This window comes from Cibotium barometz, chromosome 24, assembly GCF_041138505.1.
Source record: "Cibotium barometz isolate CiBa-2024 chromosome 24, ASM4113850v1, whole genome shotgun sequence".
NCBI lineage: Eukaryota > Viridiplantae > Streptophyta > Polypodiopsida > Cyatheales > Cibotiaceae > Cibotium > Cibotium barometz.
Genome location: NC_141069.1, coordinates 5,568,942 through 5,595,110, shown reverse-complemented (window position 1 = coordinate 5,595,110; position 26,169 = coordinate 5,568,942). Strand labels below are relative to the sequence as shown.

The window sequence follows — 26,169 nt, the reverse complement described above, 5'->3', positions numbered from 1 at the left end:
TTGGACAATCTCCCATTCTCATTATCTTGTACATTCATCTCAGGCACGGGCACCAAGCCGCTGAGTGCCTCACAAAACTATACTAACTCATTAACGAGTCGCACAGATGGGGGATTATGTCCAGCTGGTGAGAGAAATTGCACGTGTATATTGAGAAATAGCTTTCTATGTAAGCTTCACTTTTGCATGTCGCAAGGATGAGAAGACCACCAGCTTTGAAGGCCGTAAACATGACTTTGGCTACTCTCACAAATGCCCGTCTGTTGTGAGATGTTCCCAGTTTTTCGGAAGGAAAAGTAGGGATTAAGGGTAGTAAATCACACAACTGTTCCGCTGTTTCCATTTAGACCAAATAGCTTGACAAATGTCACCGTAAGGTCACATTCAACTTGCTTTGCACCTCTTCCCTAACTCGCGCCTGCAATAAATGACATCGTTACCTAAGACAAAGAATGCACAGAAACTTTACCTTTTTCTCCTTTCAAGTTGTTTAAAGACTAACCTGCAATTGATTGATCTCATCATCAGTCAGTGAACGCTCCATAGACCGATATGCAATTCGGAAGCAGTTACTTGTTAAGCCCTTTTTGTTTGTAAAATTATCAATCAGTTTCACCTGCAAAATTTTGTGAAGAGAAAATTATCAATTAGTTTGACAAGTAAAGATTACTTCTGTTTGTCAAATGATGAAAAATCTAACGGAACCATTGATGGCATTGGTGCATCTAGGCAGGATGATGCTGCAATTGAGTAATTATGCAGGCAATACCATGGGAAAAACAGCAGCTGTTTTACTTTTAGGCTCCAATATTGGAGACTCCCCTACAGGTATCATCCTTCCAAATTTGCAACAACCACTAGTAATACCAGACCCACAGCCAGGAACAAATGCCTTCAATGACTACCAGACACGCCAGGAAGGCAAGCTACTGCACAGTAACCTACCCTAGCCCCACAAGCTCTTCTTGCAGATGCACATGATCTAAGAGTCATTGGTTGCATTTAGAAGGTGCCCCTTGGTCCAGACTCCATGCACACACTTAATCCTGAGTTTGCCCTCTTCTTAAGACTAAACCAAGCACTTGTTTAACATAGCCAATCCTATGACTCACTTTGCTAGTCAACTCTCCAATTCGGAACTCATTTAAATCCCTATAAAAACATACCACCTTGATGCCCAGTGTCACCATCCCCAACATTTCCCACTAGTTTCACACTTGGAAAGTGCAAGCTTTGGAAATGGCATTACAAGAACCATGGTGCCTTGAACCTAGTCATGGCCCCCAGAACTAGATCTTGATTACACAGGTGAAATTGTTCGCACAAGAAGCACTCCTAGCAAGCCCTGAAGCCCTGGGAAAGAATTCACGCATGAACACTTTCTAAAAAGTTAGCATTCCTTCCCGGAAAAAAAAAGAAAAAAAAAAGTTGGCATTCCATAGTGTTTACATCATTTTAATGATATCATAAAACCCTCTCAAAGATCCCCTGAACACAAGACATAAGCAACGTTAATTCAAATTAGGTTCCACAAGCTCAAGCTCACCACCCAACCGTAGATCCAGTAGATCAGATCACCCCCCAGTATAGGGTCAAGGCTCCCGTCCATACAGGCTCACACCAGTGCCAGCCAAGGTGTCCAATATACCAAGACCTGCCCTAAGGGGCCATTGGTACAGTCTACATCAATCTTGTTGGATTATAGCCCAAGACAAAGATGGAGAGAGGGTTCACAACAGCAAGATACACAGGGACATCGAGCAGCAAATACTTAATCAAGATTATCAAGATGATGATCAACAAGGGATTAAGGAGATAAACATGGACTAGGGGAAGGAGTCATGGACAAGCATAATTTTTATTAAAATGGATTGCCCCTTTTATACACGAGTTTGGCCTTGGGCCCATAGAGAAAGTTTCTACACCTATGTGCTTCCAGCCAGAGGAGGCTTGTGGGCAGGAGAGGGGGCTGGTAGCTCCATTTTCTGGTGCAATGGAACCGTGGGTCGGAGTTCCAAGCATTAAAAATCTGGCTACACATGGTCATCTTTGGTGTAGCAGAGATTATGGATAGGTTGAGTTCCAAGTTCATTGTTCGAGGCTTTTGGGATGTGATGTGTTCACAGTGCACTATTGGGGATTATGGGCGCAGTGTGTCCGGCAGCTCATCATCTTATTCTTGGAGTTCACTGCACACTTGTCTGCGAATTCAGAGCCAAGCAAAGTTTCTTACTGTTCGTGGTGGCATTTTGTTTCAAGGAAACAGGTTAGCGGGTGCTCTCTCCGAGGTGATTCCGGTATTTGCAGTACTAGAGGGTTCATGGTTGCGTCTTCATCAACTTATCTTCTTCAAGACTCTTGCACACTATGAGCTCCATAGGGGGTGTTAGAAATTGTGCATCTCAGTGTATTTTGGGCAATACCTATTTATGGATTTTATCTTTTTCTCCTATTTTAGCAAGTCGTGGAGCAGCGGCCAGCTCTATGAACAATCAGCCAGCTCCCTCACATCACTATAAAAGGGGTCTCCCATTATTCACTTGATGTAGTCCAATCCAAGCATAGTGCAACACCTCTTGCTGGCTATTGCCATTGTAAAGCTCCATGCTATTATAAAAGGTGATCTTGTCTACAAGCTCTCCATCTCCTTCTCTCTCTCTCTCTCTCTCTCTCGTCTATGCTTTAGACTGTGCATACTCCAACAAACAACCTCGCGTAGCCATTTATGTGTATGTGATAAGCAGTGATGTCATAGGCACTTGCCATGTGTCATTGCCCCAATGTGTGTTGCATCAAAAGATAAGGCTCTAAAGCCTATAAAAGCATTCCATAGCCGGTGCTCTACTAACCCTACTCTACCAACAATTGGTATCAGAGCCCCGCTCACCCTACTGGGTTCGCTATCCGTAACCTGCCACCTAAATCGGGCGGCACTAGTGCCAATAGGCACACCACCACCACCCAGTCCGTTAGCGGCGCCACCCGTTTCACTAGCAGCACTAGTGCCAAGTGCTCCAACCCCTAGGTTGTTTCGCCACCTCCGCCCAACCGCTCCGCTCGCCGCTTGGCTTGCTGCGCCCAACTCCTCTTGTGCACCTAGCTACTCAGTCACCTCCTTGCGCACAAGTGCCTACATGTGCCGCTTTGACTGTTGCCCGTTGCGCACACAACAGTGTCGGCGTCACCTCGCTCCTAGTCACCGCTTGGACCTTCTCACCACTTTGCTGCCTATGAGAGATTGGGGCTGACCTATTGTGCATGGTCACAATTTCAAGACCGCGTCATATCCTCTGAGGTAAAAGGACATCGAAACCCTAAATCCTTTATTGTTACTTGGTGCTACTCTCCTTTGGCCACTACCTCTGAAACCTCCTGCATATGACAGTAAGATACTTAATGCTCATATCATTAATATTTTGAGATAAAGTATCAAGGAGGAGCTTATCCTTTCCCTCGGGTCCTCTTCCCTCGCTCTCATGCCTAAAAAGTTTGTAACCGTCAGTGCTGTAAGCACCATCATGAAGCATCTTTTCCTTGCAAGTACGCCTTCCACACATTACAGTCAAGTGTCAAAATCTTGGAAACGCCATGGGACGAGACCTATTCTTCATCCGGCATACATTCGGAAAGTCTTTAAAACTTCCCAAAAATTCCCTTTTTGTGTTTGTGTGTGAATCATGAATTCAATGCCCGGGGAGTCCCCAAAAATCTGAGTAAAATAATCCATGTGTGTGTTCTTTCCTTTATATGTTTTAACTGCCTTCACTTATAAAGGACTCCGTGTTATCTCTTATTATCCCTGTTAGGAGTTGAGGGGGGGTGACAAAGTGCTCATCTCGCTGCCTCAGTTCAAAACCTTGACCAAATAGACTCTGTGATCATGGCACGGGAGGTGACACATGGTGAGTCCTACTCTGAGAGGCAACATGGATGGGGTAGGTTGCAGCATCTTTTTTGCACAAGGGTCTCACCACCTTCGCTTTGCAAAAGGGGGATTGTTGGGTATTTGGAGTCTCTGTGTGTATCCATCGTATACATATACCCCTGTGTGTGTACTCGCTTGTGTCTGTGTGTCATGTGAACAGCCCTATATGTGTGTAAACACTCACTTATGTGAGTATGCGTGTGAGTGCATGTGAACAACCTCTTGTGTTTATGTGATAAGCAGTAGTGTCATGGGCACTTGCCATGTGTCATTGCCCCAATGTGTGTTGTGAGGCTCTAAAGCCTATAAAAGCATTGTACTCTTTGAAGCTTTTAACACATCAATCAAAGTACCATTGAGTCATGCAATCACAGAGCCCCTCTCTTTCAGTTTGTCACATCTCTCACTCTCTCTTTACTACACTCATCACCATGTATTTGTTTAAGCCTCCATAGGTGCTGCTCTACTAACCCTAACCTACCAACAGCGGCAACATGAGAGTTGTTATATTTTATGTGTTAGAATAGGCAGCCAAAAAGCTAAGGGAAGGCCTTAGGGCTACCCTATGGGCCGGCCAAAGCCAGCCATGGTGGCTACGAAGGGCGGCCAGGCTAAGGCCAGCCACACTTGGCTGTGTGGCGCACCCCAGCCAACCATGCTTAGCGCTGTGGGTGGCACATATGGCTAGGTGGCGCCCTTGTTCACACGGCATCAAAAGCCGTCAGCCACGGTGGTACACAGCATATACGGCAGCCCTGGTTCATGTGCAGGGATGTCAAGCCCCAGTGCAAGGCAGAGCAAAAGGTTGCGCAAACTGGGCAGGTGACTGGGCAGCACAAGGCACTTTGAACAGGCCAGTACAGGGCAGCGGGCAGAGAGCGGGCAGGTTCGCGCATATAAAAGAAAAGAGAGGGCAAGAAGATTAAGTGGGAGGCGTGGATTTTTTTAATAGCATTTTTCTTGTGCTAATAGTGGGAGGTTTTTATTTTAAGCCTTAGCTTTTTGGGAAAGCACAAAACTAAAGCAAGTAAGCTTTTTAACTCCCTTCCCCTAACCTTACTCTTCTTATTTGCTCATGTTTGCAAGTTCTGCGTGCTTGATGCGCACCATTTGTACGCCCTCAATCTCATGAAGCTGCATACCTCACCTCAGCCCTCACATCCACTTCTCTTTACCCTTTCACTTCCTCACCATGAAGGACCAACCAGCTACTACCACCACTCGCAAAGCTCACAAGTTAGTGCTCAAGGTAATGATCCCATGCAGATTCTTTTTACGTTCAGGCACCACGTATGGGTGGAGCGAAGTCTTAATACTGTGCAAGCTACCATCACCGCTCGTCTCCCCGCCCTTGAAACGATGTTACAAGCTTTGAGTCGGCTGGTTGGCCCTCGAAACTAGTTACAATTTCAAGCTGTGCCTTTTTCTGGATAGAAAAAGGAGTGCAAGGAAGCTATAGTCAAAAACTAGTTGGACCAGTGGGGACGACTTACTTTGACTCGATTAGTGCGCCTGATGATCCAAGGATTTCTCAAGCCCATATGTTCTTAAATAACAAGGCATCTAGTGGCATGATTTTCAGCCAAGCCCACGACGAGGTTAGGATTTATGGACAAGCAGTTTACCGCAATAGACCCGATAGCTGCCTATTGGAAACTACAAGATTTGAGCATGTTGGGAAAACCGTCTGAGTGATATTTGAACAACTTCCATACTTATTAAAGTGGAACCTTTCCGTACCATGGCAATGTTTACACATGCTTCATTGGTGACCCTTCAATGATTAAGAGTAATTAAGGATAATTAAGAGAGATTAAGTCACAATCGTGACATTCCCTCCTACTTAAATAAGACTCCGGCTAAATAAGAGATTTCTGCTAAGATCTTTGTCATTAGGCCATTTATGCATGTGGTGAAGCTTGCACTGAGAAATATTGAAAAAGTTTCCTCTATTGTCTTGCTGTCATGCTTTAAATGCTAAATCCCAAGTTGTAGCGTCATTCTTTAATGTCTTCTTCTTTGACTGCTTCCAAATGTTGAGCTTGAAGTTGACTTGGTTATATTGCGATGTAGAAGAATCAGAAGGTTCAACCATGAATTCTCTCGATGATACTTGAATGGTATCTGTTGAGGTATTCCACTTCATAGTAGCGAAGTACGCATCCAAGTTGTTAGAAATATGCTTGAAATTCTCTACAGTATTGAAAACTTTCTCTTGCTTGATTTCAATTGTGTCATCCCATGTGGGTAAGGTTGAAACAAGTGTTATATCCGCTTTTGTAAATTCTATATCTTCAAAGAAGTCCATCGTTGGTGACTCATCATCTTGAGATAAAGAATCCAAGGTCTTTTCAACATCATCTTGTTGTTCTTCTGAACTCATGCTGGAAGAATCCTTGATGTTGTCATCAATTGACTCAATAAAGTTTGCCATATCTGTATTAAGGTTAGGACTAACATGAAGTGCATAAGCTACTACCCGTTTTCCTTTTGAATTATCGGAGCAATCTTCTAAAGTTGAAGATTCCACATTAAGGTTTTGAGGAGCATTGGGTCGTTTAGGACATTCAAACCATCTATGGTTGCCATGAAAAATGGTAAACAATCCAGTCTTTTATTGTTCACGAGAAGGCGAAGCTATCGCAGGACGAGGAGTGCGAGATTAGTCACGTCCAGAGTCCCAAGGAGAGTTGGGTCGGAATTGAAAGTTGTCCGATGAGAATTGTTGATAACCTTCACAAGCCATACGTGGACCATTGCCATAATAACCTTTTTGAGGCTGATGTTTGAGAATTCGGATTCAGACCCGTAGCAAAGTGGACAGGGTTGTACTTTTGCACATCGGTACGGAGTGTGGAGTTTAAACCTTCAATGAAGGCATGAGCATGAAGCTCGTCCGCTAGGGACAAAGAATCAATCTCCAGTATCAGATTAGTGAACTGCGAGATATTAGAAGCCAAACAACCAATTTGGTCTAAGTGACGTAAACGAGTTCGGCCTTGAAAATACGCATTGGCAGGAATGAACTGCTTACGAATAACCCGCTCAAATTTTTCCCACGTCATAACCGTTTCGCCGTTACCACCAAAGTAAGGCAATATTCTTAAGTAAGGATGCGGCAAATGTAATCTTCTTGGCATCGGTAAGGATCATCGAGTCAAAATACACGCGAAGTTTGTAAAGCCATTGTTAAAGTGTACGCTTATTGCGTTGTCCTCCATAGGACTCAGGGGGTTTAACTTTCAATTCCTTTGCTTTACTAGCTTGCAAAAGACGATAAAGAGTCTTAAGATCGTCAACTTCCACCTCAGGGGGAATGTTGTCTTCATTGTCTAGTGCTGATGCTGTAATGTCCACTGCTGCTGGTACAGAACTAATATGAGAATGGCGATCCGTCTACAACAATTGGATCTGAGAAGCCAATGTGGCCATGGACTCTTGAAGATGCTATTGAAATTATTGTTGCCTCTGCTGCAAAGCTTGTTGCCAGTCCGTTGCGCCAGGCTGGTGGGTTTCGTCCTCCATAGTAGTAGACTGAGATAAAGACTCTGCCAATAGAGGCTCCGGGGGTTGTGGTTGTTGACACCTTTGGACCCTAGTGAGAACCATCAGCAAGTAGGGGGACTAGATACATTATGTGAATTGGAGAAGGTAGGTTACAAGCTGACGAGGCTATTAGAGACCATCCTGTATGTATGGGTAGAAAGTTCAACTGAAACCGAGATCACTAGGACTCGTTGTTGCCGATGAAGAGAGAGCGAAGGGATTTTCATTTCTATGTAAACCATAAATCCTGATTTGCAAACCTGAAGTGCGTACTACCCATATGATGATGAATTGTGGCTTTCTTGAACATTAAAGTGCCACATTGTCTTGTGTATTTTGCGTTTTTTTTTTTAATGATGAAAACAGCAAGGTATATAGGTTGATCACACGTGAGATGTGGGTTTGAAGAAGCCCGGTCGAATGCAAGTATTGCAGGAGTCAAGCACTAAGTAAAAGTTGCAAATAGTGGAGACTTGTTGCGATGCCGAGAGGTTGGAACAATGCCATGAGCACATGCAGGCTAGGAACCATGTGCAGAAGGGGAAGAACTTGCCGCCAAAGAAACCATCAAGATATGCGCAAAGGGGCTGGCCGTTTTGTTGTATTCCTTTGTCTTTCTGGGCTGGCCGCAAAAAGTTGCCCGGAAGAAGCCACCGAAGGGAACTGGCTGGGGGAATCGCCACGAGGAGAGGGGCTGGCTGAAATCCGTCGAACGCGTAGGAGAAAAAAAAATGTCAAAAGGGGGGCTGTTTGCGTAAATGCTAGCCTTTTTTTGCGATGACCGGCTTACAAGCTGAAGGGGGTGGTGTGTGGCTAGGCCGTGGGCTTGGTGTAAAGCCTTAAAAAAAGGCTAAGGCTTAATAAGTAAAGTCTTTGATAGGCTTTTTAATTTTAAAAAAATTCATCACGTAAGTTTTTGCGACACTCGTCATTTTTTTTGTTGAAGAGGGGCGACTCCTAGCTGAGGGGGCATGAGGCTTGGAGAGGCACATGGAAAGGGTGCAACGCTTCCCGAAGGGCTGAGGATAGCAAGTAAACACCTCAATTATTGCGTCTCATCACTTCTGTCTTTATTTATGCTTTTTTTTGCATATGGGTTGTTGCACCGGCATTAATAAAAAAATTTTGGCAAAATAGGGCTGAATTCCATGGGGCATTCTCTCTTGCTCTTTCATACAACTCTTCCTATACCTAATTCTAAGGTTAAATTGTTGATTTAGGGCTTTTGGTTTTTAGAGTTAGGGTTAGGGCTTTTTGATGTGGGCATCCTCCAGGTTGGAGTTTGTTTGCTCTGATACCATTGTTAAGCTTTTAGCTTAATTAAACATGATTAAAATATCTTAATGCTTAAATACTTAAGTAAACATGAGGCAAAGAGCGGAAAGCTGTGTTGTTTGCATTGAGACACAAGGCCTTGTTAAATAGGGCCTGAAGAGGCACATCCCTAATGAAAGGGTGCGACTCTTGAATGAATAGTTATGTCCTTTGGACGTAGAGATGTGTACTTTGATCACTAGATGTGTTCCTTTAAAGAGACATGTCCTTTGGTAATGACCCATGTGACAGGGTGTGACCCTTCACTAGTGTCCCTTCAATGATTAAGAGAAATTAAGGATAATTAAGAATAATTAAGGATAATTAAGAGAGATTAAGTCACAATCGTGACAACATTGAGCATGGCGCCAAAGATTTGAGACAAGACATTCCCAAACCTAGAGTTGCACATGGGCAACTGTCACGAGAACCTTGACTTTCACCTCATGACCCTAGATCGGGTTGATATAATTTTGGAAATATCTTGGTCCAAACATAAGAACCCTACAAATAAATTATGAAAACCATATTATTACTATTGTACATAATGATTACCCCATTGTAATTAAGGACCCCCATTTTGTACCTCCTTGGGGAAAGGATATTCCTATCGTATCAAGTTTCTTTAAGCTTATATTGTTCTTCACTTTGAAAATAGTGAACACTAGTAAATAAGTGATTTACAAAATAACCATTGTAAGACTCTATAAGCATAATATTGTACTTGTCTGCCTTGAGTTGTTTTCAGGTAAGCACCAGTAATGGCTGAAAAACGTGATTTGTCTAGTGGTTTACAATCCTTTTATGGTTTTTGCATCCCCATGTCTAGGGAAGATGTTTTGTTTATCCAAGGATTGTGGATGATGTCACTGTCTTATTTCATATGGAGCTGAGGATTATAAGAGATGGAATATATAGAGTATGCTTGGTGAAGCATATTTTGCTCAGACTTTTTATGGATTTTACTTTCATGTGTAAGGATCTATGGTTGTGAAGACCCTATGGTTTTTTTTGCTCCCTCAGGAGGGGTGCAGTAAATTCTTATATGGTCATATAATTTTATGTTACACTATGAATCTCATGTTATGTTGAGTTTGGGATAAGTTTTTATGGCCTAGAGATTGGGCTGTTCACATCAGTACTAGCCTGTGTGTACCAGCTGTACCGCTCCTGTCACACCCACACTCCAATTGCAAGATTCGAACATGAACTAGGAAGCCAGAGGAAATATATACAGTCCCATACATGGCAAGGATGTGACCCCAAATTACCGTTTGCAAAGAAAACATTATATTGCAGAAAATTGTTACTTTTTTTCATAACTCACTATGGATGGGAAAATGGATGGATATCATCAAAACTCTCATACAACTTTAAGAATACCTCTTCTGCCAAGTCCCCAGCAATGCCTCGAACAATTTCACAGAGATTATTCTCTGTAAAGGATTCATTTATCCAAAAACTGATGTCCTTGAAGCAAGGAGGAAACTGTAAAAAACAGCAATAGAACATAAGAAAGGTTCACTCACACCAAATCCACCATTGATGTTCAAAACATTTGATGGTCAAAGTGCAAAAATTACTTCCACAAAATGAGATTACCAGCAGGTTTACCTTAGAAAAGGGTTTGAATTTAAGCCCCAGCTGCCCTGCTTTGAACTGGTAACATCAAAAAGACAAGTCATACAAGCTCCCACACCAGATTCTTTTCATAAACACAAGTCCACATATAGAGTGCTACCTGAGAGGTGAATCGTGGATCACTAGACCAAAATAAGCGGATGTCAGGAATATCAAACAAAACCATAGCAAGCCGCTCAAGTCCTAGGCCAAATGCCCAAGCCACTGTTCCAGCTCTCCCATTGTTTTCCAATATGGCCGGTTGAGTAACTCCACAGCCTAAAACCTCCAGCCATTCGCCCTGATTGAATGGTCTAAAAGAAGGGATTTGAGTTTCTTGCTGACCAGCAGTAAATTAACTACGTAATAGAGAAGGCTAAATTTGAGACAAGGAAATCCAGAAATATGTTTACACTCATCTATCATATCTACAAAGTTCCACAATGTATATACGTGTTCCTAAAGGTCTTGTCACATGATACATGACACTTGTACTTAAGCAACTGTCACACCTCACAAGTCACCCCTACTAACCAACTAGAACCAATAACGCTATCCAGCGGATTCATTTCTAACTTCTTCACAGCAAGAAGACCCAAGTGAGTACATGACAAAGACAAATGCAGAGATGAAGCAGTGTAACGAGCATAATCAGGTTTGCAAGCCAGTTGCGTTGAAAGGCAGCTATTTGCATATTCACATCAAACATTGTATAGAAGCATTTGCTTGATCAAGTAGACAGCCACATTCAAAGAGGAAGAGGTGACAAAGGGGAATGCATACACCATACACCAGTGTTGGGTCCCAATGGCTAGTTTTTTCCCTGCTGTCAAATCCCCATAGGATCTCCTCGTAGAACGCTCCTGGTACGAGACTCGAAACCTGCAAACAAACCAAACAAACAAGAAGGGGATGCAGGCCTAACTCACCACCCAACCATGATAGCCATGGGCAAGCCCACAGACTTGGTTGTCCCCACCGAGCCACGAGCTGAGCTAACTAGATGGGCGTACCGACCAATCTCTACCTCGTGACGTCCCATACCACCACGAAGCTACCCTCACGGGCCTCGAGACTGCTGCCGGTCTTGGCTGCATAATGCAGGTGCACGTCTGCACTAGATCCAGGCTCCAGACCATAGAGCTCTCACAAATCACGCGGGACTCTATATGACTAATGACTAACCTTGGCCACCCTTTTATAGGCTCTTGGCTGGTCATCGGACGTCCACACTTGGGCGCCCGCCCGTCCATACTTGGGTGCCTGCCCGTTAGTTTATCCTTAACTCAAGTTGTTTAGCCAACTCATCTTCCTCAGCTTGGCTCATCCTGTAAGGTGGAATACTGACAGGATGAGCACCAGGGATCAAGTCAATACGATGATCTACTGCCCGTTCAGGTGGTAAACCCGATGGCAGTTCCTTAGGAAATACACCTTGAAACGAATCAAGTATCTTCTGTAATTCTTTGCTTTCAAACACACTCAATTCATTTACATCCATGGAAGGGATGAGAAAGGAAGAAAGTGGAATCAATACACAATGGAAAGCGGTATACAAAGAAGAATCCATTATATTTCCAAAATCAATTGTATTTACAAGAGGTCCCTGAGAGGGATGAATACAATCACCTAAAATACTATACTTGGTATCCTTATGCTGAAAAGAAAAAATATGACTAGACCAATATATCTGGACTTTAAGAGTCTTAAACCACTCAATCCCTGATAATAAGTCTACATTTTCTAGATGCATTACATAGCATTCCAGAGTGTCTTTGTAGTCCTGAATCTAGATTGGAAGCATCTCCACCTTTCAATCCCATACTTGCCTTCCCGCAGGTAGGCGTACCTCATAGGTATGATCGCTGGGTGTCGTATCAAGACTCAATTTCTGCACAAGTTTGTAGTTAACAAAGTTGTGTGAGCTACCAGGGTCTAGAAGAATGTGAATCTTATGGCCATTCACTTCTCCATAAACTCGAGAAGATCATGCAAGCCAAATACTTTAGAATGGAAGAGACAATCAGAACAAGTACTAGGGCGAGAAAGTACAGTAATGGACGTACCTGTCAAAGACACCTGGTTAGCTGCCTTTGGCTTGGGTCCTGCGTTTGTCTTGGTACCCTTTTGCTTTGGGCACTCGTTACGCATGTGTCCTTTTTCTTCGTAGATAAAACAACGTCCTTCCTTCTTGAGCTTTAAAGCCCTAAGGAGTCGTTTCTTCTTCGCTGGTGTCGAGCTGGAATTCTTCGAAGGTTGGTCCGAAGACTTGCCTTCTGTCATGTTAGCCATAGATGCGGAGAACTTTCTTTTATGCTTGTTCCCCTGCTCGGTAACGGGTTTCGACTTGGAAGAGACCATTGTATCATCATAGATACGAGCTGAATGAATGGCCTCGTCCAATGTTTTACATTTGTTATTTTTAACCTGTAAACGGTATGAGTCTGGTAAACCAGCTACGAAAAACTCCAAAAGAGTAGTGGATCCATCTTTGTAGCTTTCATCTGCAAGTCACGAAACTTCTGGAGGTAGACATCATAAGTGAAGTGCTGCGAGATCATGGTCAAAGCTGAAAACCAGGCAACAACATCATAATCATCCTCTTTCTTGAGGAATTCTTTCTTGAAGACGTCTTCGAATTGTGCCCAAGTCGTTGGCTTAGGGTTGAGTTCCTTCCACCAAAGCAAAGCTTTGCCGGACAGGAAACCTGCTGCTAACCGGATCTTCTTTCCATCATCATATGGATGAAACTGAAAGTGAACTTGCCACTTATGTAGCCACGTGTCCACGATCTCCTTGGTGCGCTGCTTTTGCTCGCCCCCAAACGGTTCCGGAGTGATATTGGGGCCTAACGCAGAAGCCAAGGTATCCATACCCGAGAAAGTAGAGAGGGTAGTGGTCAAGAGAGCGATGGAGTTCTGCAAAGCTTGCATCTAGGCTACAATTTGTGCCTGACGTTCCGTCGAAGAAGCTTCGAGAGCTACTTTGAACTCTTGGAAATCTGATTTTGACACAAAATCGTCAAAAAGATCAGCATCGGTACCTTCCGTAGCCGGCAAGCCTTCGCGTTCCACGAGGGGCTCCAACTCCAATTCTTGGTTCGACATCGTGAAGAGGATAAGTGGAGAGAAAATTCGATCTTTGCACAATGAAAGTGCAAGGGAACTTGAGAGCTTGAGAGCTTGAAAACTTGAGAGATGTGTGGCAAGAAGCCCACTTAAGGGGGTTTATAAACAAACTCGCGAGACTCTCCATTTCCCAATAACTAACCTTGGCCACTCTTTTATAGCCTCTTGGCCGGTCATCGGGCGTCCACACTTGGGTGCCCGCTTGTTAGTATATCCCTAACTCAACTCGTCAATCAGCCTGCCTAGTTCCAAGCTTCCCCAAGCCTCGAAACTAGTCTTGCATGCGTGTAGCACACTACACACTGTGCACATGACATATTTCAAATCCCCACGGATCTCCTCGTGATCGTTCTTGGTACGAGACTCGAATCCTGTAAACAAACGAACAAACAAACAACAAGGGGGTGCTGTTAGAAGTCATCTCCTATCTAGTTTTATACACCAGGGCCTTTGTTGTGGGTGTGCCCGCCCTCATGAGGTGTTTTATCATTTTTCCCCACTCTCCGCATTTTTTCCCTATTTTTCCATTTTTTCTGTGTCTTGGGAGGCAACCCTGAGTTGGCAGGAGGATCCATTTGCTGGCCGACTACATCAGATGTGTGTACTGGAGCTGGCCGACTGTACTTGATGCAGTCGTGGACCCTCAGTGCTGGCCAACTGATGATGCAGTCGTGGAGCCTTTTTCAGCAGGCCGACTGCTCATCTGGGGGCATATAAATAGGCCCCCAGCCCCCATACCATTAGTGTATCATACCCGCGATCTTCTTGTGTATATAGAGCAGAGTTACACGCCTATTTCTCTCTCTCTCTTGTGCTGTATTTTTTCTGCATGCGTTTTGCTCTTGTGTTCCCAGATCTGGTCATCATCTCCGCTGCGTATTCTGACATGGTATCAGAGCCCTTGGCTCTAGATAATTCTTGGGATTTGTGTGGGCAAGAGGGGGACTGTTTTGTGGCTGATTGGTGGACTGTTTTGGACTGTTCGGGAAGAGGAGAAGCAAGAGGACGGCGGGCTGATTTGCTGGACAGCCACTTGCAAGTATTAGTTCTTCTTTGTTCCCACCCACCCACCCTTGTCAGAGTACATCCCCGCAATGGCAGATCTGTTTGAGATGGCCGAGAGACATGTGAAGATCCCGACACTCCCCACGTTCCCGGTGGCCCGTCAGTTGGACGGGAGCAACTATGGCATATGGAAGGTTATGATGGAATCTGTTCTGGAGTCTTACGACCTCGCTGATTTCGTCGTCATTGGTGTTCCACGGCCGGAAGTTGAGGAAGGGGAGTTACCGTCGATCCGAAAGAACCGGGAGGCTAAGACACAGATGTGGGATCGTGTCAACGCCAGGGTCCGTTCGTTTATCTTTCTCAACTGCACACCACAGGTAATCAATCATGTAAAGCATATGACGCTGGCCAGAGGTATATGGCAGCATTTGGCCTCACTTTACAACAGGGTATCGCCCATGAAGAGGATTTCCTTGGAAGTACAGATGCGGGTTATGAGCCCTGCAAAGTCGTCGACGATGCGGAAGCATATTAACAAGCTGCAGGCTCTTCAGTAGGAAGTTCTTCAGGCTGGGAAGGAGATATCGTAAGAGGACATGGCCATAACGTTGCTGTCACCCTTGCCCTCTTCGTACTCAGCATTTTACTCGTCTTTGATTACCAGTGGCAAGCTCAGCACCATCACGTGGGAGGAGCTTGTGCCCATGGTCCTGGACCAGGAGGAACGATTCACGGAGGTTCGGAGGCCTTAACTGGCCAACGGTCGAACGGCCGTAACTCGGGCAAAGGGAAGGCTTCATCGGAGAAGTCTTCTAAGAAGAAGTCCGATGCTGACCGCGAGAAACTGAAGGCAGAGAGGACCTGTAATGATTGTGGCGAGAAAGGCCACTATTGGAGGCAGTGTCCCAAGCGGAAGACCGAGAAGGGTGAAGATTCCTCAGCAGCAATCATGAAGACTCCGGCTTTTGTGCACCTGGAGGTGATGGACACCGATGTTTTATTTTCTTCAGGCAAGGAGGAGATTGGAGGACTCTCCACAACGGATACTCGGGAGTGGATTCTCGATAGTGGTGCTTCCAGGCACATGACTCCTTCCCGTTCCGGTTTACAGGATCTCTGCAGGCTTTCTGGTCACATACTTACAGGGGATACGTCCACTATCCCAGTTCACAGTGAGGGCAGGATGGAGATAGTTCCCGATGGCAGAGGGGGGAAGCATTCCTCCAAGGTGTTGTATGTTCCGGCACTTGGTTTTCATCTGTTGTCAGTGCATCAGGTTTCCAAGACTGGCGTACGGGTGGAGTTTGATGAGCATTTTGTTGCTCTCCGGGACAAAGCAACAGGCCAAGTGGTTTGGGAAGGCGGAGTGGAGAATGGAGTTTACAAGCTTTCAACAGCAGTGTGATGCCTCTTTGACTCAGAAGCTGTATGGTTCATTGATCTGGTTGATGGACAACAGATTGGACGGGAGCTTCCTGATGAGGCAGTCGAGCTCATGGTTGCGGATGACTCTTTGGGAGGCAAGATTGCGTTTCTTGTGGTTTCTGCGGCATGCAAAGGATCATGGACTCTTGTACACAGGAGGGGGATTATTAGATGGAGTCCGACTCCACGGTTGGAGTGACTCAGTTTGGGGAGGAGATCCGGACACGAGGAGATCTACTTCAGGCCCAGGAGAAGTTCTACGGAGCAGTAAGAGGCAGTCATCTTTTGCCTTGTCGCGAACAGAGGCAGAGTACCGGGCTGCTTGTGATGCTGCTTGTGAGGTGGTGAGGATGCAGAGGTTGCATTGTAGGTTTGGGCTTCCACTGGAGGAACCCATGGTCATCCAGAGGCACTTTGTTCGCGAACACATCGTTGCTGATGACATCTTGCTAGAGTTCTGTTCGACGGAGAACAGTACCGTGGACCTCTTCACGAAGTCGCTATCTCAGGATTTGCTCAGGCGGCACCCCAGCTCCCTGTCACAGCCAGGAGCTGAGAGGGGGTGTTAGAAGTCATCTCCTGTCTAGTTTTATACACCAGGGCCTTTATTGTGGGTGTGCCCGCCCTTATGAGGTGTTTTATCATTTTTCCCCACTCTCCGCATTTTTCCCCTATTTTTTCCATTTTTTCTGTGGCTTGGGAGGCAGCCCTAAGTTGGCAGAAGGATCCATTTGCTGGACGACTACATTAGATGTGTGTACTGGAGCTGGCCGACTGTACTTGATGCAATCATGGACCCTCAGTGCTGGCCGACTGGCTGCATGGAGCTGGCCGACTAATGATGCAATCGTGGAGCCTTTTGCAAGCAGGCCGACTGCTCATCTGGGGGCATATAAATAGGCCCCCAGCCCCCATACCATTAGTGTATCATACCCGGGATCTTATTGTGTATATAGAGCAGAGTTACACACCTATTTCTCTCTCTCTCTTGTGCTGTATTTTTTCTGCATGCGTTTTGCTCTTGTGTTCCCAGATCTGGTCATCATCTCCGCTGCGTATTCTGAGAGGTGCAGGCCTGACTCACCTCCCAACCATGACAGCCGTGGGCAAGCCCACAGTCTTGACTGTCCCCACCGAGCCACGGGCTGAGCTAACTAGGTTGACGTACCGACCAATCTCCTCCTCGCGACGTCCCATACCACCACGAAGCTACCCTCGCGGGCCTTGAGATTGCTGCCGACCTCAACTGCGTAAAGCAGGTGCACGTCTGCACTAGATCCAGGCTCCAAGACCATAGAGCTCTCACAAACTCGCGAGACCCTCTATGTCCCAATAACTAACCTTAGCCACCCTTTTATAGGCTCTTGGACGGTCATCGAGCGTCCACACTTGGGCGCCCGCCCGTCCGTACTTGGGTGCCCGCCCGTTAGTATTTCCCTAACTCAGCTCGTCAATCAGCCTGCCTAGTTCCAAGCTTCCCCAAGCCTCGAAACTAGTCTTGCATGCATGTAGCACACAGTAGATACACACTGTGCACATGACATACTCCCCTTCCTCTAAAAGCTCACTCCTGAGCTCACTAAAAAGCCAGGGTAATCTCTCTGAAGAGTAGTCAATGTCTCCCATGTAGCGTCCTCCTCAACACGATCCTTTCACTTGATCTTGTATTCCGTGATAAGCGTATTACGCAATCTTCGTTCACGAAATCCAAGAATCTTTTCAGGTTCGTGCGGAACAAATGTCATATCCTCGACATCTATAATTTCTTGAGGAGGAACTAACTGATCTGCTCCACTCAGTACTTCCTTAAGTCTACTGACATGAAATACAGGATGAACTTTCACATGAGAAGGCAAATCCAATTCATATGCAACTGAACCAATCCGTCGTGTAATACGAAATGGTCTACAATATCTAGGGGATAATTTCGGAGATCGACCTGTCCGTAAAGTCTCGGAATCTTTCGGAACTCGCAAATACACCATCGTTCCTTCAAAGAACTCCCTGGGTGAACGATGTCTATTAGAATAAAACCTATCTCGGTCTTGAGCACTCTAATAGATTCCTTCGCAACTTGTAACATTTCCTGCACCACCTTTATTGGTGGTCTCATGGGATCTAAGGGTGGGGAGGGAGACCCGGCCAGTTGTTGGCCTCCATCCATGTGCTACATGCACATGGTGCTCTGCAGTTTCATAGAGCCTTGCATCCACAGGAGGGTGTTGGAATGGGTTCTTGCCCTCCGCTTCTCACACTACCACGTGGCAGTCTATTATCCCACATAGTGGGTTGGGGTCATCTTAACCCTTCTATATAGGGCAAAATGCCCATTGGTCTCCCCTTATCTCCCACCTTTATTGGTGGTCTCATGGGATCTTCGGGTGGGGAGGGGGACCCGGCCGGTTGTTGGCCTCCATCCACGTGCTACATGCACGTGGTACTGTGCAATTTTGTGTTCATTCATGTCACATGCACATTTGTTGTACTGTAAGGTATACTAAGGTGTAGCGTCGCCATTCTACTTAGCGAATACACTTAGGATCTGTGTGGAACTTGCACGACTTCTGACACTTGACCGGATCCTAGATCTAGATGGTGTCTAGCGCTATATCCTTGGACAAGGGCTCACAACATGCAAGAGTGCCCATCAAATATGGTGATCATATGTAACACACTTGAAAGCTGTAAAGATGTACAGGTGTCCCATGCATTTATTAGACCCATGATCGGGTGCTTGGAACACTGGTCATGCCATTTGGGAATGGCAGCATCTACCTGTGCATCTACATTTTCCATCCAAGGTCCCTAGCAAGTTAACAAGATGGCTATTTGGGTGCCCAAATATCAATTCCAAGGGGCAATCCAATCTAGAAAGGGGGGGCCATCTCAAAGAGGAAAAAAGGCAAATTATTGATTACTTTGTCCAATTTTACCCAGTCGACCTGTAGCAACTGGGCCAACCAGCAATCACAGGCTCTGTATAGAGACAACTTGCTGCCCATCATTCCCATCTACATCTCTCACAAGCATATGCGACTGCTTCAGCCCTAGCGGCAAGCCAGTGAAGCAAAACACACGCGTCAGCAGGCATAGGCAATTTTCAGCCCACCGTGTGGAGAAGAAAACACTGGTCATCGTCACCCACCTATCAGTAAGAGTTGTACTCCTCAACCCCCGGGCAGCCCTAGCCGTCATCAGACAGGGAATTCCCTGTGGGGAAACTCCAGATTCAGGTCAGTCTCTGTTGGGACAGCAAGTCAACATTTCATTGTACTCATTCTCTACCAGCAATCAAAGCAAATACTCTCTTCAAGGAGGGGGGCGCTTAAGTGGCCCCATCGGGTGTACCATGTATGCTCCTTGCTTCTCTCTTTATCTTCTCCTTAATCTCTTCTGTAATCAGCAAGTAATGCACACCTAACCATTAATTAAGAAGCTTCCACTATGCCGCATGTAATAGAAGCAAAGATCACAAGTAGGAGTGCCCATAACCTCAAGAGCAAAGCATCCAAGTCTTATAGAGCCCGCCCAAACACGGTAATTGCTAAACTGAGCACAATCACGTCTCCAGTCAGCCTAAAACTCAGCCAACTGAACCTTCAGAGGTCAGTTCACACTTCATAGGACTAAACTTGGTCACCATCATTGTATTCGTCATGATCGGGTAACACAAGAGTCCAAGGTGGGGACCCAAATAGGTGCAGTCTCTGTCTCTCCTCTCCTCTATCTTCATTTAGAGTTAATAGCACGCTGCACAATTAGCACGCTTAATTTGCAGAGTTCCGCTACACATGTAATAATCAATCTTTGTGGAAACCTGCAGTAGTAAGTAAGGAGTTTTCTTTAGCTGCACCATTCGGCACACATGGCTTCTCCATTCCATGGTTTGACCAACACAAAGCCGATTCAGGGGGACAGCCTTTGAGGAGAACGCTTTCCATGAAGATGAGCTCTTCTTTCGAAGTGGCCCTTGTTACACCGGATATTTTTGAAAGTATATGAGAAACAGTTACTTGATCCCACTGAAGATTTGAAATATTAACTTAAATCAAAGCAAACATGATGCAATAGAGAATGCGATGCACATAATCACATGTGAATGCTCTGCTAATGAGTGCTTTGTACACTGCTCTATAGATATGTGCCAATTCCCTGTCAGAATATGCAGCGGAGATGAAGACAAAATCTGAGAACACAAGAGCAAGTGCAGAAAAAATACAGCAATGGAGAGAGAGAGAGAGAGAGAGAGAGAGAGAGAGAGAGAGGCGTGTAACTCTACTCTATATACACAAGGAAAATCCCAAATACAACGATGACAATGGCAAGGGGCTATGGGGCCATTTTATACGGCCCCAATCATGCAGTCGGCCTGTAGAAAGGCAGCCGACAGGGCCTGAAAACTCCACGACCAGCAAGGACCACCAGTCGGCCAGCTGTACTCTATCGGCCGGCATGTGTGAGAGGTCGTGGACCTGAAGAGTCACTCGGCCAGCCCATGTGTCCCCTGCCAACACAAGGCAACCACCCAAGCCAAGAAAAATAGGGAAAATGGGAAAAAAATATGGAGAGTGGGGGAAAATGAGAAAACACCTAATAAGGGCGGGCACACCCACAACAAAGGCCCTGGTGTATAGGTATAGACAGGAGATGACTTCTAACACCCCCTCTCAGCTCTTGGCTGTGAAACCAACCCCAAGGAGCTCGAGTGCCGCCAGAGCAAAGCCTGAGATAGCGACTTCGTGAAGAGATCCACAGCACTGTCCTCCGTCGAACAGAACTCTAGCAAGATGTCATCAACAAACAATCTTTTCACGAACAAAGTACCTTTGGATGACCAAGGATTCCACCAGTGGAAACCCAATCCTGCCAAGTAACCTCTGCAACTTCACCACCTCGCAAGCAGCCCGGTACTATGCCTCTGTCGACAAGGCAAGAGATAGCTACCTCTTACTGCTCCTGAGCCAAGGGAAAAATTGTCAACTGAAGTAGATCTCCTCGTGTTTGGATCTCCTCCCCAATCTGAGTCACTCCAACCGTGGAGTCGAACTCCGTCCATCAATCCCCCTCCTGTGTAATAGAGTCCAAGATCCTTCACATGCTGCAAAAACCACAAGATACGCAATCCTGCCTCCCAAAGAGTCATCTGCAAACATGAGCTCAACAGCCTCATCAAGAAGCTCCCGTCCAATCTAGTATTCATCAACCAAATCAATGAACCATTCTACTTCCGAGTCAGAGAGGCACCATACTGCTCACAAGGATCAACAACTGTTACGGCGGGATGCCAAGTCCTAGAAACCTGCTGAAGACCACTCAAGGCCTTCAGAAACCTGTAACCAACCCCCTTTGAATCCGGAACCACAAAGCCTTCAGAAACCTGTATAACCAACCCCCTCTGAATCCGGACCACCTCCTTCTGCAAGTAATCAACTGTCACCTGCCTGGCCTTCCAAGAGGTCCCCGTGGAAAGAACTTCCTAATCTACAAGAGTTCCTTTGTCCTGAATACTACGAGACATCAGAGCATTAGTTACTTGTAAAGTTTGCTCTGACTGACGAACACAAGAAATACCAACATCTATACTGGAAAGTTCCTGCCAACTGCTGCCATCAACTGGCAAGCTATCCTCCATCTGGTCCCGGAAAGCCTGCACCTGCAGCGTATCCACACTTAAGTGGCCATTACCAGACTGCCACTCATCACAAAACTGAGGACTTGGAAGAGAGAGTGCTGAAAGTTTGTAAACTCCATTCTCCACTCCGCCTTCCCAAACTACCTGGCCTGTTGCCTTGTCCCGAAGAGCAACAAAATGCTCATCAAACTCCACCCGTACGCCAATCTTGCAAACCTGATGCACTAACAACAGATGAAAACCAAGGGATGAAACATACAACACCTTGGAGGAATGCTTCCCCCCTCTGCTATCGGGAGCTATCTCCAACCTGCCCTCACTATGAACTGGGATAGTGGATGTATCCCCAGTAAGAATGTGACCACAATACCTGCAGAGATCCTGTAAATCTGAACGGGAAGGAGTCATGTGCTTGGAAGCACCACTGTCTAGAATCCACTCCCAAGTATCCGTAGCGACGAGTCCTCCAACCTTCTCCATGCCCGAAGAAAATGAAACATCGGTGTCCATCACCTCCACGTGCACAAATGCTAGAGTCATTCACGATTGCTACTGAGGATTCTTCACCCTTCTCGGTGTTCCGCTTGAGACACTGCCTCCAATAGTGGCCTTTCTTGCCACAATCATTACAAAACCTCTCTGCATTTAGTTTCTTGCGGTCTACGTCGAGCATCTTCTAAGAAGACTTCTCCGATGAAGCCTTCCCTTTGCCCTTGTTACGGCCTTTCGACCATTGGCTAGTTAAGGCCTCCAAACCTCCACCCTGTGGAGGGTTCGAGAATCTTTTCTCCTGGTCTAAGACCATGGGCACAACCTTCTCCCGCGTGATGGTGCTGAGCCTGCCACTGGTAATCAAAGACGAGTAAAATGCTGAGTACTGAGAGGGCAAATGCGACAGCAACGTTATGGCCATATCCTCTGCTGATCTCTCCTTCCCAGCCTGAAGAACTTCCTGCTGAAGAGCCTACAGCTTGTTAATGTGCTCCCGCATCGTCCGATGACTTTGCAGGGTTCATAACCCGCATCTGTACTTCCAAGGAAATCCTCTTCATGGACGATACCCTGTTATAAAGAGAAGCCAAATGCTGCCATATACCTCTGGCCAGCGTCATATGCTTTATATGATTGATTACCTGCGGTGTACAGTTGAGAAAGATGAATGAACGGACCCTAGCATTGACACGATCCCACAACTGTGCCTGTGCCTCACGTTCCTTCCGTATCGAGGGTAACTCCCCTTCCTCTACCTCCAACCGTGGAACCCCAACAACAATGAAATCAGCAAGGTCATAAGACTCCAAAACAGATTCCATCATTACCTTCCAGATACCGTAGTTATTCCCGTCCAACTGACGGTCCACTGGAAACGTGGGGAGTGTCGGGATCTTCACATGTCTCTCAGCCATCTCACGCACATCTGCCATTGCGGGGATGTAACTGAAAAAGGGTGGGTGGGTGGAAACAAAGAAGAACTTAAACCTGCAAGTGGCTGTCCAGCAAATCAGCCCGCCTTCCTCTTGCTTATCCTCTTCCCGAACAGTCCAAAACAGTCCACCAATCAGCAACACAACAGTCCCCCTCTTGCTCACACAAATCCCAAGAACTATCAAGAGCCTAGGGCTCTAATACCATGTCAGAATATGCAACGGAGATGAAGACAAAATCTGAGAACACAAGAGCAAGTGTAGAAAAAATACAGCAATGGAGAGAGAGAGAGAGAGAGAGGCGTGTAACTCTACTCTATATACACAAGGAAAATCCCGAATACAACGATGACAATGGCAAGGGGCTATGGCGCCATTTTATATGGCCTCAATCATGCAGTCGGCCTCCTGTAGAAAGGTAGCCGACAGGGCCTGAAAACTCCACGACCAGCAAAGACCACCAGTCAGCCAGCTGTACTCTGTCAGCCAGCATGTGTGAGAGGTCGTGGAGTCAGTCGGCCAGCCCATGTGTCCTCCTGCCAACACAAGGCAACCACCCAAGCCAAGAAAAATAGGGAAAATGGGAAAAAATATGGAGAGTGGGGAAAAATGAGAAAACACCTAATAAGGGCGGGCACACCCACAACAAAGGCCCTGGTGTATAGGTATAGACAGGAGATGACTTCTAACATTCCCTCCATTAGGGTGTGTCCTATTACAACCCCTGATTACAATGTTTTATGGTGGACTTTTGTCAGACTCAAGACTCTATCAATAAAAGCTTCTGATTGGTCTCCTCTTTAAAGTCATGTTTGTCTCGATTATCATACAGGCACGCACTAACTTTTAGTGACCTTTTTCTCAAAAGTTACAGTAGCTATTTTGCGCAAAGACCTTAGTACCTACAAACCTCAAGAATGTGGAAATCCATGAAAGCAAAATAAAGTACCTGGAAAAAAATTTCAAGCTCCAACGAAGGGTTTGTGAAAGGAAAGTAAGTATCTACCCATCGAGTTTCTACATCACCTGGTTCATAATAGTCACTTTGATTTCTTAATAAAGATAGAAACAAAATGAAGATTGACTGCATATAGATAGATAGATAGATAACCATGCACTCTGTATGCCTGGATACTAAATGAAAGAAAAGTATTCAACTATCTCACCAAACAGTCGCTTTGCTAAGCCCTCCAATGTCTCCCTAAGATCTTGGAGTGCAAAGGCGATGCCATCTGTGCCAACTGCTTCCCACTCTGCTGGGGTAAACACGCGAAATCCTTCCATCTAAAGTGATGCCCAAAAAAGTAGGCACAGTTGAAAATTGTGTAAATGACTGTTTCAGTCCCCTCAGCTCAATAAAACACAGGCCATCATTTGTCAAACATAACACATCAACGAATGTTCCTGATAAGCCAACCTGGTGAAAAACTGGATAGTGTGTTGAATCTATGGAATCTCTGCGGTACACGTCCCCGGTGACAAGAAAATGGGCGAATCCATCACGTAACATCTGTGCCTGGTGTGCACTAGTATGAGTCCTTAGAACTGTCTCCGAATTTATATAGTAAGTGTCATTGTAGCTTCGGCTTATGTGATCAGGTGGTACCAACACGTCATCAAAATTCTGTCACACACACACACATACACACGAAATATCATCAAAAAATAAGAAACCTCTACTTGTACGTATGTACAGACATTGCCAGAAAAGATCCTCATAAACAAGAGAAACATGTGCAAATGCCACTTTGTATGGACTGAATAGAAGCGGGAGCTCACAGCTTTGACAGAGACAATAGGGCTAAGGTTATCGAACTTATGGTACAGCCCCGGGAATTTTTCATCAAAATACTTGTAAATCTCATTCCTCAAGATACCAAGGGGATGATCATCTCGCCTATGCAAATGGAGCCCTATCTTTGAAAAAACTGAGTCAGGCACATTGTTTGTCGGATCATCTTCCTTTACCACCTCTGTTTGAAAAATGCAATCTACATTAGTTTCCAAACATGTCTATGTCTATTTGCTAGCTCTGCAGGTGACTAGCTGTGTAAAAAATCAGAAAAGCACTCCTGTAAAGAATGTGTGTGCAACAAATCCCGAATTCCAATACCACAAACATTTTTTCCATTCATAAGCATGTGTCTATGTCTATATATGATTTGTTTCTGTAATGTCACACATGCAAAAGTGGTAATTCAACAATCCAAACCACCCCCTGAACCCAATCTTACGAGCATTTTGCATGCGTTGTCTCACACACATTCCTGATGTGCATGTACCAAGAAGTGTTTCACTCTTCACATCATGCATGCAGAAGGTGTGACCCGTGACAATTGGACCTCGCAGAACTCAAGCTCACTTGCATTTTTCTTCAAAGATGTTTATGCGCTGTTGTTTAAATGATGCATGCAAAAGTGGCAATCCATGACAATCTGAACATAGTGAATGCCATCTTAAACGCACGCCCTCGCTCATTGCTGTTTGCATGTCTTTAGGCTCTCAGTCATGTTCGTGTGTCATCTTGAATGAACTTAGGCCCTCTGATGTTCATGTGCCATCAATATAGATGTGTCTCACATGTAATTTTTTAAATTGATGCAGTGCTCTCATATGGACATGTGATCATGTTTCCATAAGTTGACCCTGTACGGCAATCCAAATCCCCGAGTGTTATGAGGCATCTTCTGAAACCCTAGCACAGTGCGGATGAAACCCTAGAATTCCATGCCAGAAGGGTCACTTGGGCAAGGAGAGCTTACCTTCTCTTAAGATGGCGATGCCCCCTGCTTCAGCGACAGAAGCTGCGATGCGAGGGCGAGTTCGTTTGCCTTCCCTTGAAACGGCAGCTTGCGAGATGCGTCTCGCTGTAAAGAAAGCTGAGCGGACGTGAGGAACAAGAGGGGCTGAAAGAAACGGGACATGTCTGGCAATGATGCAAGACGAAGCCTGACATTGCATGAGCAGGAACGCCATAGCTACGCACCACAGCCCACGTCTGTCTGCACACTTACAAGTTCAAGATGACCACCGGACTTTAAGGACCATTTCAAACTTTACGTCCGGAACCACAAGATCTTTCCACTACATTGGCAATGGTGGAAGCCCAAGGAAGCAAAAGCCTCCACATAGATCTCAGCTAAGGGT

General features: G+C 45.6%; 1 protein-coding gene across 3 annotated transcripts; it reads right to left on the bottom strand.

The window, feature by feature from the left end:
- On the bottom strand, positions 1-26,169 carry LOC147624834 (phenylalanyl-tRNA synthetase class IIc family protein). Of its 3 annotated transcripts, none has more exons than XR_015268859.1 (10): positions 25,785-26,163; positions 24,802-24,995; positions 24,440-24,646; positions 24,189-24,306; positions 23,972-24,048; positions 10,527-10,706; positions 10,400-10,444; positions 10,113-10,273; positions 503-616; positions 1-418 (listed from the first exon to the last, which is right to left on the bottom strand). XR_015268859.1 is itself a non-coding variant. In XM_086818063.1 (10 exons), the coding sequence occupies exons 1-10, from the start codon at positions 25,996-25,998 to the stop codon at positions 368-370; spliced, it is 1,305 nt and encodes a 434-aa protein (XP_086674189.1). In that variant the 5' UTR covers positions 25,999-26,169; the 3' UTR covers positions 1-367. The 3 variants fall into 3 exon arrangements, 2 of the variants coding, with proteins under 2 accessions (XP_086674189.1, XP_086674190.1); XM_086818063.1 differs by having other exon boundaries at positions 10,169-10,273; positions 25,785-26,169; XM_086818064.1 differs by lacking the exons at positions 1-418; positions 503-616 and adding an exon at positions 1,338-1,353.